The following is a 17,865-nucleotide window of genomic DNA, read 5'->3' as shown; positions in this document are numbered from 1 at the left end:
CTTGTCCCAACTTTTTTGAGATGTGTTGTTGTCATGAAATTTAAAATCACCTAATTTTTCTCTTTAAATGACACATTTTCTCAGTTTAAACATTTGATATGTCATCTATGTTCTATTCTGAATAAAATATGGAATTTTGAAACTTCCACATCATTGCATTCCGTTTTTATTTACAATTTGTACTTTGTCACAACTTTTTTGGAATCGGGGTTGTAATAAAAACGCTTTTGTTTTGCAAAAACTGTTGTGTTTCTCCAGATCTTTCATCGTGCGTGTGTGTGAGAGAGAGAGAGAGAGAGAGAGAGAGAGAGAGAATACCAATACACCCTAAATACCAAGAAATCACAGATAACACAGCACCCAAATGAGCTCTTATATATTTTATTTTTAAACATGAATTTATTAAACAACTGAGTTGAAAATTCAATAAAAATAATTTTACATGCATAAACAATTTTTAAATGACAAAATAATTACACTAGTTCTTCAAAATGTATTTGATACAATTACGTAACATACTGTAATTAGTTTAGATTTAAGTAAAAGTGATGGCACTGATCCCATATCGGGTTTGATCAGCTGATACCAGAAAAAAAAATCAGGATCAAATATATCAAAGAAAATAAAGAACAGCTTTGGTCTGATCCTGTAACAAAAAGATCTAATCTACAGTCACAGAGCACATTATTAGGAACACTAATTCATGCTGTTGGTGCCAAATTCTGACGCCACCACCTGTGAGCCTCAGCAGAAATCGAGGTTCATCAGACCAGGCTACGTTTTTTCACTCTTCACCTGTCCAGTTGTGGTGATCCTGTGCCCACTGCAGCCTCAGCTTTCTGTTCTTGGCTGACAGAAGTGGAACCCGACGTGGTCATCCACCTCAGTGTTCAGTGTGTTGTGCATTTTGAGATGCTTTTCTGCTCACCACAATTGTACAGAGTGGTTATCTGAGTTACTGTAGCCTTTCTGTCAGCTCAAACCAGTCTGGCCGTTCTCCGGTGAACCCTCTCATCAACAAGGTGGGGCTGTCCAGGTGTTCCTAATAAAGTGTTCAGTGAGTGTATATTAAATACCAACCAAAGGACAAAGTGATAAATGTGCCTTGTAGTGAGTCTCCTCGGGGCTTCCTCAGATTAACTCCCCAAATGCCGATCCTGTCAGGTGAGAATCCCACCAATGTCCTGAAACTGTTCCTGTCCATTTCAGCTCCCTCTTCCACTGACTGGGTTCAGCTCGAGTCCCTGTGCTTTTTCACCTGCTCTTTCAGGGTTTTTAAGGGACTGAGGTCCAGGCAGTTTCATGCAGATCCCAAGTTGTTCCACATTCAGTGTAGAATTGTGTGCAGTCTGATTCACTGTGCACCATGAACACACACTGACCACGTCTCCGAGTCTCTTTCATTTGTTAGAACTAAATGACTGACGTGTTTATGAATGTGCTGTCTGTTCCCCAACATGGAAATGCAGGAACACCAGAGTCTTCATCTCACACACAGATGTTCATCACACCCTGAAAATAAAAGAAAAACATCTGGATTAATCCCCACACACTGGACTGTGGTACTTCATGACCAACAGCATGTAATCATCTCTGCTCCAAGAGAAACATTATTATCTCCTGTTTATAATTTAATTCAACATTTATTTAGTCTTACCGTAAAATACCAAATAATAGCCGAGTTCCAATTAACCGCCGAGTTCCTTTTAACGGCCGGGTGTACGCGTGTGTTGTGACAAATAAAGGCCGGTTCCGAATACTCGCCGGGGTCTAAAAAAAAAAAAGCGTCCGAACGTTCTATCTAGAATCTTGAGGCCCAGCACTTTTCTGGTTTTCTGGTGTTTAAACGATTTTGCATTGCATAGTTTTCTACCGAAACAATATGAATGAATGAATGAATGAATGAATGAATGAAATTATTTCTATAATACTGTTTACAACATTTTGTTACGTGATAATAAACATGCCATTTCAATGTTATAATCTTGGTCTACCGTAATATTTCTTGAGGAATGCAACTCCGTAACTTTTGACAGATGTCTTAGCCACCCCTTTGGGTATACCCAACGAAAGCCAGCGTGTGTGGTGACATTGAGGACTGCGGGTTTCCAAGGTTGGACTGCTGCTTCTGTTAAACGACCTAAATTGCCGAATGCATGCGTCAAAGCACACACTGAGTTTTATTAAAGACCTTATACCATTTCACTTGCCCTTACCCATTCGGATCTGGAAGACGCTTTACAAAAAAGGTGAGAGCGTTCTAACATGCATTTCAGTCTGCTCGCGGCCAATCTAATCCAAGGGGCCTTTTCAACAAGTAATCTGTCGTGCAAGTTGGGCAGAAGCACGCGTCAGGCAGGCAACATGTAGGCCTACAAGTCAGTAACCTATTCAACTAACTTTCATCCGAACTTTAAGTTTTCTACGGGGTCGAGCCACCGTACCAACTCACTCGGGGAATAGGCTCATATCGGCCAAATAGGGAGACGTCTTGGAGAGAAACGTGATGCAAGATGACAGTATGTAGCCACTGCAGGTCACTTATTTTTCAGCATAAGAAAAAACCCTTTGGTTTGACACTTCGCACCCTAATTATGTTGCTTCAACGTCGCGCCCTCCATGCAATTTCAGATTGACAGACATCGCGAAGCGCAAAGGGTGGAGGCTGCATGGGTGAGGGTGATAGCAAGTGACCATAACTTTGCAGAGTAATTAAATCACAGTGTTGCGCACAGACAATGGTGTGGTTTCTTGATTATTTTGTAAAGCATGCGCTTAACTAGTCATTAACAGGAAAAGGTGTGTGATTTATCCTTTTTCCACCCCGACTGTGCCATGCGAAGATGCATTCTGCGTCTTCAAAATTCCCCGAAGTCGGCACCGTGCTATCTGTAATCTAACTCTAAACAAACTGTAAGTTATACTGGTTAAAAGTAGGCCTATCTGAGAATGATTTTTTCCCCATTTTGAGGTAGATTTTGGGGAAGGTATTTGTGAAGAAGGAATTAATCGCCTGTTCCAAATAGCCGCCTAGTCTCTAATACGCGCCGGGTCTCTTACGTGATTGAGACAAATAATCGCCCGGGCTATTATTTGGTATTTTACGGTATATAATATCTGTGTTCTAACATTGAGCTCCAACAAACGAGAACTTCACAAGATCTAACAGGAAAGTGAGCAGACGTTTCCCATCACATCACTGCTCTTATCCAATCACAGGCTTTGGAGCTTTTTAAACAATAACTAACAATGCGGTGGGTTTGATCTCTTGTTCTACATGTAGATTTAAGTGCAGACTTTAAAGGTCCCATGGCATGAAATTTTCACTTTCTGAGGTTTTTTAACGTTAAAATGAGTTCCTCTGACCTTCTTAAGTCACCCCAGTGGCTAGAAATTTCATAATGTGTAAACCAAACTATGCCCAACATTTGAGAATGGCGCATCAAAATGGCGTGTTGATAAGCTCTTCCCTTGCCTACGTCAGCAAGGGAGATGATCCCCACGCCCCCCCTCTGGATTCCCACCCACTGTATGGATTGCCCGTCCTACCAAGCCTACTGCGCATGCGCGAAATCCAGGAGGGTAGGAAAATTCAACAGTAGTTTTGTCCTACCGATCAGCTGGGCTGATAGAAAATCGGTGAGTATTTCACGCATGTGCCGATTTTTATGTTTTGTGCGTATTGGTCGAGTCTTTGGCCGAGTCAAATAATTTGTAATGACTTGTTTTGTATAATAAAACGGTCTGTATGAGAACTTGCTCATTGTAATGACGTCATGTGTTCTGCACATGTGCAGTAGGCTTCGCGCATGTGCAGTAGGCTTTGCGCATGCGCAGTAGGCTTCGCGCATGCGCAGTAGGCTTCGCGCATGCGCAGTAGGCTTGGTAGGACAAATCGAAGAGGTAGGATAACTTTACACCACCTATGTGAGCGAAACATGGAAATTGCACTGTACATGGATGTGACAACACAGAAAGGAGTCTGTTTTTACTGCCGATGGGAGAGCCCCTGAAGACGCAGTGGCTTAATTTTATTTACTCCAATAATACGCCGTCGAGTCTACCTAAGACGGTGTATGTTTGTTGGAAGCATTTTCCTGATGAATGTTTCCACAACTTGGGACAGTACAGGGCAGGTTTTGCACATCAACTGTCACTGAAGCCTGGGTCCGTACCAAGCATCCCTGCCGCATCAGCAACAAACACAGAACAAATAAGTGTATAACTGTTAAGTCGTTTTGCATTGTTTTAAAATCGGTGCGTTAGCCTAGCAATGGCTACATTAGCTGTGCAGCTAACCGCTTCCTGCAGTTAGCCAGGTAGCATGCCCGCAGCCTGGTCAAGCCCCGCCCCCTCCCCCCATGGCCCGCCTCCATGCTTCTCATTAGCAAAACGACGCACTGGGAAAAGGGCTGAAATGGGGCTTTCTCCCAGGAGGCTATATCTACCTGCCGAGGGTTCATTTCGAGAAAGGCTGTGGATATAACATTCGGAAGCCTCCACAAGCCCGTTTAAAGCATCAACAAACCACCGTGCCATGGGTCCTTTAAGAAGAAGCCGAGGTGAATTTTACAGGAACGACAGAAGACATGGTGTGGAGGTGGAGAGCAAGAAGGAGTGTCAGAGTGAGTAAAGTGGCTCCTTAAATCACATATTTGTGGCAGTGTGGCATTAAAGATGATCATTTTACTGAGTTTTGAGGAGAGTTGAGAAGAAAGTGTGCTGCTGATCAGAAACAGGGAAAAGCCGAGATCATCTTATTCAGACAAAAGCAGCAGGATGAAGTCAGAGACAGCAGGGTGTCACAAGGAGACGAGGTGCTCATTTACAATCACTCTCATGCACTCAGACGGGACATTTTGGAGACTCTGACTGACTCCATCTTCTGCTTTCAGATGAATTTTAAATCAATTTTACTGAACAACAAACAGCATTAAAGACAACTGGGAGGAAAAAGTTGATTAAATAGAACACAGTGAAAATTTTTAAAACTGGTTTCATTTCATGGCCTGGTCATGTGACATTTACTGAAATTAAAGAAAAATTATAATGAGATTAAATTCTTTTTCCTCTCCAACATTCACCTAAAAAGTTTATTACTTACGTGAGTGTCTGTAGTTTGTAATGTTCATCATCCTTAAGAGCAGAGAGCAGCTTCTCTCCTGAGTCTCCTATTTTATTCCCAGACAGATCCAGTTGTCTCAGGTGTGAGAGGTTTGATCTCAGAGCTGAACTCAGAGCAGCACAGCCTTCATCTGAGACACCACAACCCCACAACCTGCAGAGACACAATGACACACACTTCATCAACAGATTTTCATTTTGGTGTAATAGTGGTTGTGAAGATGATGTCTCTCATGTTGGACTCACCGGCACTTTAGGGGGGGGGGGCTTCGGGGGGCTCAAGCCCCTGGGCCACAGCCAATCAGGGGCCTCGTGAAGGGGCCTTGTAATATTAATAAAATAATAAACTGTCGGAATCGTGGGCCTACATTAATGTACGGATAGAAATAAGGTTAGAAATAAATGAGCGCACAGTAGCCTTCTGTAAGAGACATGGTGGATGTGGTTCACGAAACTAACACTCACAACTGGACCAGAATAAAATGTAACAAAATGTAACGTCACGCACGAAAGCGCGCCAAAGACTGCAGACTACTGAGACACAAATTTAGAGGCTTTGAAAGATGAAGCGTTCACATGTTAGCGGGGCGCATAAAAGGAAAAAAAAGAGAGAGATGCAGGTAATGATAGAATCGTTGCCTAAAGTCACAGACTTTTTTAAGGTAAGGATCACCAATCTGTTCAGAATATCAGCTACTTAACAGTTATCAGCCGTACCAGCAGCTAGGCTCTGTGCAGCTAGGCTAGATATGCTTATGCCGCTTTTCCACTACAAACGCGGCTGAGCCGTGCCGTGCCGAGTCGAGCTGAGTCGAGCTGAGCGGGGCTGTTGGAGTTGCATTTCGACTACAACCGCGCTGAACCGTGCTGGCTGGAAGTGGGTGGACACATTGGGTGGAGTTAGCGAAAGTGGGTGGACGTCATGTGATGTCGTTAAGCAGCGCAAACAGTGACATCAGTGACAGTGGCGGAACAAGTCAGAGCCGGGCCGGGGGCGGGGCAAATGACCGGACCCTTTATTAAAGCTTATCATAACATCATTTTAGGCTACAAAATGTCCGCAACTGCGGTGTTTACCAATTTCAACACTACCGGGTGCAACTATGTTATTTAGTACATCAAGTCCTTCAAACGAACATGTAACTCAGAAACAAAAAACATTAGGATACTGTACATGGCTCATAATAAAACATCAATAGCCTATACTGCGCGCATTATTTGAAGGGCATACGAATGAGCGCTCAGAGGTTGCAGCAGTGACAGGAAGAGTCAGAAATAAAAGGAGGGCGGTGCAAACCTCACTGAATGCACTGTGTTTACCAATTTCAACACTACGGGGTGCAACTATGTTATTTTGTACATTAAGTCCTTCAAACGAGCATGTAACTCAGAAACAAAAAAACATTCGGCTACATACTGTACATGGCTCATAATAAAACATCAATAGCCTACTGCGCGCATTATTTGAAGGGCATACGACGAGCCTTGCGCTCCGCGAACTCGTCCACGATGCTCTGTATGTCACTGATTCAGTGATCTTTTCAGCGGTAGTCTCACGACCCGAATAGTAAACAATAAACATGGAGGACATGGAGTCGTTAGTGTTGCTGGTCTTGGTGCTGTGGCTTGACAACGCGGACAGATACTGGCAAGAGCGTATAGATGAGGCGAGGCGCATAAGGCTTCAGAAATTCTCGTAATTCGTAATTATTCTCCTTCCGGGTTTGCGGTGTTGACAGATCCCAGCGCGCTCGCGGGGCGTGTGTGGGCATGTGAGGACACTCCTCCTCACCAATCAGTGCACAGGGGAGTGTCTGCTCACGCCCCCAGCCTCAGTCAGCACGGTTTGGCTCGCTTCAGCCCCACTCCAAAACGGTGCGAGTTTTAGGGGCTAAGCAGGGCTGAAGCGAGCTGAGTCGTGCTGGTTTTTGGTAGTCGAAACGCGAGCCGTGTCGGGCTGAAGTGAGCTGAAGCGAGCTGAAGTGAGCTGAAAAAGGGTAGTGGAAAAGGGCCATTAGGGTGACCATTTGTCTGGATTTCGTCCGGACAGTCCGGTTTTAGAGCCGTCTGTCCGGACGTCTGTCACGCGTCCTCACTTTTTACATTTTGTCCTCATTTCGGACCCTCAGCCGCCACCGTTGCATCAATCGTCACAAATCCCCGCCCATTATTTACACTTGCTCTTCTGCAATGACATACAGACAAAGATAGCCTACAGGGATTTCTCGTATACAAACATTCGTGCTGCGCGTGCAGCTGATGGAGCCTCTGCAGCCTCTGATTGGCTGGAAGCTGCTGTCACTCAGAAGCTGCGCTCACGCGATTGACTGATTTTTGCTCCTCCGAGCTGCGCGCGCAGTGCGAATGTTTGTAGGGAAAAACCTATGAATGTTGGCGCGCATGCTGTTGAACAATACTCATGCCGAAACGAAAGACATCCTTTAAAAATGCTTGGTGCTCAGAGCATCGTTTTGTCAGCAAGAGCCAAAAAGGAGAACACTTCACCTTCTGCAAGCTCTGTCGCATTGACATTGATGTGGGGAGCAGAGGGAAAGGTGCGATAGACAGACACGCGGACACAGACCGCCACAGAGAGAATGCCAGCAGTGCTGGACAGTCATCTTTAGCATCATTTTTTGCCCCAGCTCTACCAACCCCAATCGATGACAAAACCACTGCTGCTGAGCTGACTAAATTGTTCCACACCATTAAACACCATCACTCGTACAGGAGTTTAGACTGCTCCGCAAAAGTTGACAGGTAAGGTTATAGGCCAAATGTAAATGACATGGTTGACTGTCATTTTTCATGTTTTTCTTTTTGATATTTTTTGGATGAGCATAAATGAACACAACGATGTTTTGTTTTTAGTTTAGTTCCTGTGGATAAGCCAAGGCCAGTATAGTAGGCTAAATGACAGTAGGCCTAAATGTTTCTTGACTCATTTTTCAATTTTTCTTTTTTTTTTCTTTTTGATGGTCATTTTCAAGTGAATAAATTTGTTGGCCTATGGCATGGCAAAGACTGTTTTTTCAGTGTCTATAGATGGACACAACTCTTTACAGTGACTTTAGTGATGTTTTGTTTCTTGTTGACATGGTCTTGACCATCATTTTCCACATTTCTCTTTTTGATAGGTGTTCCAAGTTAAGAAATATATATTGACTTCATACGGTTTTTTTATAAGTTTTTCTTACCCACCCGTAACGCGACAGTGTCCTAATTTTAGGGCCTTTGTCCTCACTTTTGGACACAAGTGTCCTAACTTACAGACTCATGTCGGTGGTCACCCTAGATATGCTACGAGGTAACAGATAGCATATTATTACATTAAGGTACTGTTTTTTACGTTTGTGAAATATGCTATTACATACATATATATATGTAATAGCATATTTCGATGGGGATAATAAAATGTCTAAAACGGCATCTACTGAAGAAATTGATGAAAAGATTGTAGCCTATAATTTTCACAGTTCGGGCAGCAGACAGAGTAAGCATACTGAGGGGAATAGCAATACAAAGCAATACATATCCACGTTTCTCGCTAGCTGTGTTGGGTGTGTTGTTAACCCGTGTGGATTTAAGTGAAATACTTGAGAAGTTCTGTGGTCAAGACAACGTTTTAAGGTAAGGACACTTGATTATTAATGTTTGCCCGCCGTGGCTTGTTGTTGACGAAAGGCCCACATGATTTTGCCTTATGCAGCTACTGCTAGCGTCATGCTTTGAACTAGGTTAAGCTCATTTGCGCGAAAGGATGGGTTTATTGAAGGACTTTGATGTAGCTAGTTTCTTTTTAAAAAATCATATGCTCAAAACAGTATGCCCGTGTTCATCATGTTTAACTTTTTTCTTGATGGAGTGCGTGAAATATTGTTGCAAGTGGTATTTCGATGCAGTCATGTCAAAAAGGCAGTTGAATGCACAGTCTTATTCAAGGAGAAGGAAGACTTGCATGATGCTTGAACATAGATCGGTAAAATAGACCTTAGTAGGACTTGGTTTCGTGTATTTCGGTCTGTAGAGTTATGAGTTTGGCCGCTGTCCATGGTGTTTACATTTCATGTGGCCACTGAGCCAAGTACCTTGACTTGCAGTGAATGTTTGTTTTCATGCCGCCGAGCTATTTTTATGTATTTTATTTTTTAAAAGGACTTGTCTGTAGGTGTGTGTGTTTTATGTTTACAACACATAGGTCTACATTATAGTGCATGCGCGCTTGTGTGGTTATCTCTGGCCATGCCCCTGCGTGAAAGTTACGCAGTATCACTGTCCTGTCCGTGGTAATAATCAGAACCGGCTCTGTAATGATAATGCGCGCGTTCTTCTCTCCCTCTGTGGTCGGATGTGTTGAGCGATGTGAGCGTGGGCCTTGCGCAGCTACGCTGAGCCAAACGTAACCTATCGTAGGCTTCTAGGCTAATTACGCGCTTACACTGTAAATGCTTGACACATATTGCAAATAAAATAAGAGTGTTTTCCTGGCCAACGGTAAGGGTAGGGTTGACAGGTAGCCTATGAGGGGTTTCAAAAAACCCAGTAGCCCCTGGGCCACGGGTGCTGATAAAGCGCCCCTGGTTGGACTGTCTCTATTCTCTTAACCAATCACAAGCTATTATTAATAATGACTCAAACATTACATAAAATATGTAATTATGTAAAAATAAAGGGGGAAGAAGAGAGAAAAAAATAAGAAGAATTAAACAATAGTAAAAATAAAACAATAAAATGAAGTAAAAGTTCAGTAAAAAACAGCAGAATAAAATAGAATAAAAGTTAAGTAAAGTTTAAAACATGCAAAGACTGTAAAAGTTAAGTAAAGTTTAAAACTTGTAAAGATGATGATATTAATAATTTAGCAGAAAGCATCTGAGAACAGCTTGGTCTTTAGTCAAGATTTGAAGCTGCCAACAGCAGGAGCATTTTTAATGTCCTCTGGGAATTGGTTCCATAGCTGCACTGCATAGTAGCTAAAAGCTGCTTCACCATACTTTGTTTTAACAACAGATTTTACCAGTAAATTTTGCTGCTGCGATCTGGTAGATCTGATTGGGTTAGGCCGCTGCAACATATCAGAGAGGTAATTGGGCCCTGTACCATTTAGAGATTTGTACACCAGCAGCAATGCTTTAAAGTCAATTCTGTAGCTTACTGGAAGCCAGTGAAGGGACCTTAGAATTGGAGTAATGTGCTCTGTTCTTTTTGTTCGTGTGAGAACCCTCGCCGCTGCATTTTGAACCAGCTGAAGTCGTTTGATGGTCTTTTTTGGCAGGCCTGTGAAAAGGCCATTGCAGTAATCAACCCTACTAGAGATGAAGGCATGTATAAGTTTTTCCAGATCATTTTTTGACACAAGTCCTCTTAGATTGGAAATGTTTTTTAGGTGATAAAATGCCAATTTAGTGATTGCTTTCATGTGCCTGTCAGTTTAGCTCGCTGTCAATGAAAACACCAAGATTTTTAACCATTTCTTTTGTTTTAATCCCCTTTGTGTCAAGAATAGTGGTAATCCTGAGTCTTTCATCTTTTTTTCCAAATAGAATTACTTCTGTTTTATCTGTGTTCAGCTGAAGAAAATTTTGTGACATCCAGCTGTTGACAGCAGGTCATGTGACTCTCAGAGAGATGATCTTACCCCAGTGTCTCCAGTTTACAGTGAGGATTCTCCAGTACAGCACAGAGACGCTTCACTCCTGAGTCTCCCAGATTATTATTATTCAGATTCAGTACTCTCAGGTGTGAGGGGTTTGATCTCAGAGCTGAACTCAGAGCAGCACAGCCTTCATCTGAGACACCACAACCCCACAACCTGCAGAGACACAATGACACACACTTCATCAACAGATTTTCATCTTGGTGTAATAGTGGTTGTGAAGATGATGTCTCTCATGTTGGACTGTCTCTATTCTCTTCACCAATCACAAGCTATTATTAATAATGACTCAAACATTCCCACTGTTACTGACATTAAGTTTACTCGAGGTGCAAATGATTCATCAAAAAGTCAATAATTTAAAGGTTTAAGTGAAGAGTCAGGTTTTGGAGAATTTATCTCTGCTTGACTGGATTTTTAATGATCACATATTTAATTGTAAAGACATTTTAATTATTTCTTTAAAGTAAAAGTGATTCTGAGGAGAAATGATCACTTCATGACTAATATATTTGTTCTGAATGCTTTACATCCATCCATCAATCGGTCCATCCATTATCTGTAGCCGCTTATCCTGTGCAGGGTCCCACGCAAGCTGGAGCCTATCCCAGCTGACGATGGGTGAGAAGCAGGGTTCACCCTGGACAAGACACCAGATCATCGCTTGGCTGACACACAGAGACAAACAACCATTCACACTCACATTCACACCTACGGTCAATTTAGAGACACCAATTATCTGAACCTGCATGTCTTTGGACTGTGGGGGAAACCGGAGCACCCGGAGGAAACCCACACAGACACGGGGAGAACATGCAAACTCCACACAGAAAGGCCCTCATCAGCAACTGCGTTCGAACCCAGAACCTTCTTGCTGTGAGGCGACAGTACTAACCACTACACCACCGTGCCGCCCGCATGTTTATTTTTACAGAAAATTTTAATTGATAACACTGTATACAACTATTAACTGCTGCTTTAGTGAGTTATTGTGACTCTCAGAGAGATGATCTTACCCCAGTGTCTCCAGTTTACAGTGAGGATTCTCCAGTAGAGCACAGAGACGCTTCACTCCGGAGTCTCCCAGATTATTATTATTCAGATCCAGTTGTCTCAGGTGTGAGGGGTTTGATCTCAGAGCTGAACTCAGAGCAGCACAGCCTTCATCTGAGACACCACAACCCCACAACCTGCAGAGACACAATGACACACACTTCATCAACAGATTTTCATCTTGGTGTAATTCTTACATTAAATATGAGTGTAAAATTAATTTTATTATTCAGAATGTCATGAGGATTTAATATCACCTCTTTATTCTCATTAACAGTGTAATTAATAATGATAATACTGAGTGTTATATTGAGTTTCTCTCCTCTGTTGTGTGTGATATTAAACCATCAGCAGCTGAAGCTGAACAGAGAACAGCAGAGAGACCATGAACTTTAATCAGAGAGAGAGAGAGAGAGAAAGACTGAATCTCAGATGGTTCTCTACTAGACTTATAGTGCACTACACAGGGGCAATAAACTTGTTTCTCCAGAGTCTACAGAGTGCATTTATAGAACACTATAGATTTATATTATTGTAGAATCAGAGAAGTAAACAATGATTATTCCATATAAATCCTACAAACATTCAGCCACTCGTTCTTGCGACAGCGTGCGAACAAGAGTTTCAGAAAAAATGGACAGAAAACCTCTCTGTGTCGGAGGAATAAAAATGTCAGTGTAATTTATGACGATGTTTGTTTGTCTAATTAGTTTTTCATCCCTCAAAAAAGAGGGACCACATATAAACAGTGCTGTAATTTCAACACCAGTCGCCCAATCTGGATGCAAGTTTCCTCAAAATAAAGCTGAAGGTCTGCACTTTGAGATCATCTTCATTATTTAATTTCATCAACAATAAACTGTGGAGGACAACAACAACAGTTACAAGCCCCCCCCCCCCCCCCCAAAAAAAAAAAAAAAACACCACAGCAATTATCAATATCCACGTCAGGGCTGGATTTTGGGGGGTCCTGGGATGAAGTTGAAAAAAAAAATAACTTTGAAACTCTACATTCCACACTATCCCTAAAAATTTCATGCAACCAGAAAGAAAAGTTAAAAATAATAATGAATTGATCTTTGTAATGTTTTTCTGTTGCACTTGATTTACAGTAAAATTGGAGCCACGCTGCCTGTTAAACGCCTCGATATCTCAGAAACTAATGCAGATACAAGCCTGGAATTTTACACACTATTTACTGGGAACAGTGACTTTATTCAAAAAGTGTGAAACAAATCTGAGACGGTCAGTTGGGAACTTTTTTTTTCATCTGGTGAAAATTCATTTTCATTAATTTCGAAAGTCAAGTAATACATTTCAGACACACTGCAGTCGGATCAAGTCCCGTTTTGTGCTGCAGCTTCTCACATACGTCCATCTGACCCAAAGACTCTGTGACAAATCATCAGTGTGCAGTGAAAAGAAACAATCTTCCTCCTCAGGACATTGATGATGAACCTAAAACCTCTGCTTCAGTCTCACTATTAGAGAATGTGTCTTACTGAGGAGCAGGTCATGTGACTCTCAGAGAGATGATCTTACCCCAGTGTCTCCAGTTTACAGTGAGGATTCTCCAGTACAGCACAGAGACGCTTCACTCCTGAGTCTCCCAGATTATTATTATTCAGATCCAGTTGTCTCAGGTGTGAGGGGTTTGATCTCAGAGCTGAACTCAGAGCAGCACAGCCTTCATCTGAGACACCACAACCCCACAACCTGCAGAGACACAATGACACACACTTCATCAACAGATTTTCATCTTGGTGTAATTCTTACATTAAATATGAGTGTAAAATTAATTTTATTATTCAGAATGTCATGAGGATTTAATATCACCTGTTTATTCTCATTAACAGTGTAATTAATAATGATAATACTGAGTGTTATATTGAGTTTCTCTCCTATGTTGTGTGTGATATTAAACCATCAGCAGCTGAAGCTGAACAGAGAACAGCAGAGACCATGAACTTTAATCAGAGAGAGAGAGAGAGAGAGAGACTGAATCTCAGATGGTTCTCTACTAGACTTATAGTGCACTACACAGCAGCAATAAACTTGTTTCTCCAGAGTCTACAGAGTGCATTTATAGAACACTATAGATTTATATTATTGTAGAATCAGAGAAGTAAACAATGATTATTCCATATAAATCCTACAAACATTCAGCCACTCATTCTTGAGACAGCGTGCGAACAAGAGTTTCAGAAAAAATGGACAGAAAACCTCTCTGTGTCGGAGGAATAAAAATGTCAGTGTAATTTATGACGATGTTTGTTTGTCTAATTAGTTTTTCATCCCTCAAAAAAGAGGGACCACATATAAACAGTGCTGTAATTTCAACACCAGTCGCCCAATCTGGATGCAAGTTTCATCAAAATAAAGCTGAAGCTCTGCACTTTGAGATCATCTTCATTATTTAATTTCATCAACAATATACTGTGGAGGACAACAACAACAGTTACAAGCCCCCCCCCCCCAAAAAAAACCCCACCACAGCAATTATCAATATCCACGTCAGGGCTGGATTTTGGGGGGTCCTGGGATGAAGTTGAAAAAAAAAGATAACTTAGAAACTCTACATTCCACACTATCCCTAAAAATTTCATGCAACCAGAAAGAAAAGTTAAAAATAATAATGAATTGATCTTTGTAATGTTTTTCTGTTGCACTTGATTTACAGTAAAATTGGAGCCACGCTGCCTGTTAAAAGCCTCGATATCTCAGAAACTAATGCAGATACAAGCCTGGAATTTACACACTATTTACTGGGAACAGTGACTTTATTCAAAAAGTGTGAAACAAATCTGAGACGGTCAGATGGGAACTTTTTTTTTCATCTGGTGAAAATTCATTTTCATTAATTTCGAAAGTCAAGTAATACATTTCAGACACATTGCAGTCGGATCAAGTCCCGTTTTGTGCTGCAGCTTCTCACATACGTCCATCTGACCCAAAGACTCTGTGACAAATCATCAGTGTGCAGTGAAAAGAAACAATCTTCCTCCTCAGGACATTGATGATGAACCTAAAACCTCTGCTTCAGTCTCACTATTAGAGAATGTGTCTTACTGAGGAGCAGGTCATGTGACTCTCAGAGAGACGATCTTACCCCAGTGTCTCCAGTTTACAGTGAGGATTCTCCAGTACAGCACAGAGACGCTTCACTCCTGAGTCTCCCAGATTATTATTAGACAGATCCAGTTCTCTCAGGTGTGAGGGGTTTGATCTCAGAGCTGAACTCAGAGCAGCACAGCCTTCATCTGAGACACCACAACCCCACAACCTGCAGAGACACAATGACACACACTTCATCAACAGATTTTCATCTTGGTGTAATAGTGGTTGTGAAGATGATGTCTCGCATGTTGGACTGTCTCTATTCTCTTCACCAATCACAAGCTATTATTAATAATGACTCAAACATTCCCACTGTTACTGACATTAAGTTTACTCGAGGTGCAAATGATTCAGCAAAAAGTCAATAATTTAAAGGTTTAAGTGAAGAGTCAGGTTTTGTAGAATTTATCTCTGCTTGACTGGATTTTTAATGATCACATATTTAATTGTACAGACATTTTAATTATTTCTTTAAATTAAAAGTGATTCTGAGGAGAAATGATCACTTCATGACTAATATATTTGTTCTGAATGTTTTACATCCATCCATCAATCCGTCCATCCATCATCTGTAGCTGCTTATCCTGTGCAGGGTCCCACGCAAGCTGGAGTCTATCCCAGCTGACTATGGGTGAGAAGCAGGGTTCACCCTGGACAAGTCACAAGATCATCGCTTGGCTGACACACAGAGACAAACAACCATTCACACTCACATTCACACCTACGGTCAATTTAGAGACACCAATTATCTGAAGCTGCATGTCTTTGGACTGTGGGGGAAACCGGAGCACCCGGAGGAAACCCACACAGACACGGGGAGAACATGCAAACTCCACACAGAAAGGCCCTCGTCAGCAACTGTGTTTGAACCCAGAACCTTCTTGCTGTGAGGCGACAGTACTAACCACTACACCACCGTGCCGCCTGCATGTTTATCTCATCTCATCTCATTATCTCTAGCCGCTTTATCCTTCTACAGGGTCGCAGGCAAGCTGGAGCCTATCCCAGCTGACTATGGGCGAAAGGCGGGGTACACCCTGGACAAGTCGCCAGGTCATCACAGGGCTGACACATAGACACAGACAACCATTCACACTCACATTCACACCTACGGTCAATTTAGAGTCACCAGTTAACCTAACCTGCATGTCTTTGAACTGTGGGGGAAACCGGAGCACCCGGAGGAAACCCACACAGACACGGGGAGAACATGCAAACTCCACACAGAAAGGCCCTCGCCGGCCCCGGGGCTCGAACCCAGGACCTTCTTGCTGTGAGGCGACAGCGCTAACCACTACACCACCGTGCCGCCGCCTGCATGTTTATTTTTACAGAAATTTTAATTGATAAACAACACTGTATACAACTATTAACTGCTGCTTTAGTGAGTTATTGTGACTCTCAGAGAGATGATCTTACCACAGTGTCTCCAGTTTACAGTGAGGATTCTCCAGTACAGCACAGAGACGCTTCACTCCTGAGTCTCCCAGATTATTATTATTCAAATGCAGGTCTCTCAGGTGTGAGGGGTTTGATCTCAGAGCTGAACTCAGAGCAGCACAGCCTTCATCTGAGACACCACAACCCCGCAACCTGCAGAGACACAATGACACACACTTCATCAACAGATTTTCATCTTGGTTTAATTCTTACTTTAAAGATGAGTGTAAAATTAATTTCATTATTCAGAATGTCATGAGGATTTAATATCACCTCTTTATTCTCATTAACAGTGTAATTAATAATGATAATACTCAATAATATTGAGTTTCTCTCCTCTGCTGTGTGTGATATTAAACCATCAGCAGCTGAAGCTGAACAGAGAACAGCAGAGAGACCATGAACTTTAATCAGAGAGAGAGAGAGAGAGAGAGAGAGAGAGAGAGAGACTGAATCTCAGATGGTTCTCTAATAGACTTATAGTGCACTACACAGGGGCAATAAATTTGTTTCTCCAGAGTCTACAGAGTGCATTTATAGAACACTATAGATTTATATTATTGTAGAATCAGAGAAGTAAACAATGATTATTCCATATAAATCCTACAAACATTCAGCCACTCGTTCTTGAGACAGCGTGCGAACAAGAATTTCAAAAAAATGGACAGAAAACCTCACAGTGTCGGAGGAATAAAAATATCAGTGTAATTTATGACAATGTTTGTTTGTCTAATTAGTTTTTCGTCCCTCAAAAAGAGGGAGCACATATAAACAGTGCTGTAATTTCAACACCAGTCACCCAATCTGGATGCAAGTTTCATCAAAATAAAGTTGACGGTCTGCACTTTGAGCTCATCTTCATTATTTAATTTCATCAACAATATACTGTGGAGGACAACAACAACAGTTACAAGCCCCCCCCCCCCCCCCCCCCCAAAAAAAAAACCCACCACAGCAATTATCAATATCCACGTCAGGGCTGGATTTTGGGGGGTCCTGGGATGAAGTTGAAAAAAAAAAAACTTTGAAACTCTACATTCCACATAGGGGTGGGCGACATATCGAGATTTGCAATATATCGATATGTTTTATGAAAACGAAAAAGATTTTGGCATATCGTATATATCGAGATAATGCTCTAAGTCAGCGGTTCCCAAACTTTTTTGGCCGCGTACCCCCTTCTATACTCCAACCAGGTTGACGCACCCCCAGTTCCCCAGTTTCAAAAAACACACGCTCTCTTATAAAGGCAGCATCTTTAATCGTGCTAAAATGATAACAAACATCGTTTGCCACACCTGCAGGAAACCACAAAAGTGAAAAAAAAAAAAAACACCAAAGCTTTCTTACAAATGCAGCACGTCGTGCTCGAATGAGAACATCGAATCACATCAACGTATTATGCGCTCTCGTATTTGAATTAGATATAATTTGATCGAAATGTAACAGTTTTAAAACGTTGCAACACGGTAAAT

The 17,865-nt window shown here is 41.9% G+C and overlaps 1 protein-coding gene across 1 annotated transcript in view; it reads right to left on the bottom strand.

The window, feature by feature from the left end:
* Positions 1 to 367: 367 nt before the first annotated feature.
* Positions 368 to 17,865, bottom strand: part of LOC132870704 (NACHT, LRR and PYD domains-containing protein 12-like) — a 76,692-nt gene continuing 59,194 nt past the window's right edge. Inside the window, exons 14-16 of the mRNA XM_060904503.1 lie at positions 16,370 to 16,543; positions 5,105 to 5,278; positions 368 to 1,518 (exon numbers count right to left, since the gene is read on the bottom strand). Of these exons, the coding sequence (XP_060760486.1) occupies positions 1,506 to 1,518; positions 5,105 to 5,278; positions 16,370 to 16,543 (361 nt within the window). The 3' untranslated portion in view covers positions 368 to 1,505. The remainder of the gene's footprint in view (positions 1,519 to 5,104; positions 5,279 to 16,369; positions 16,544 to 17,865) is intronic.

The sequence above is a fragment of the Neoarius graeffei genome, chromosome 22 (genome assembly GCF_027579695.1).
Source record: "Neoarius graeffei isolate fNeoGra1 chromosome 22, fNeoGra1.pri, whole genome shotgun sequence".
NCBI classification, from domain to species: Eukaryota; Metazoa; Chordata; class Actinopteri; order Siluriformes; family Ariidae; genus Neoarius; species Neoarius graeffei.
Note: the sequence above shows the minus strand (reverse complement) of the source record. Positions and strands in the feature narration are given on the sequence as shown.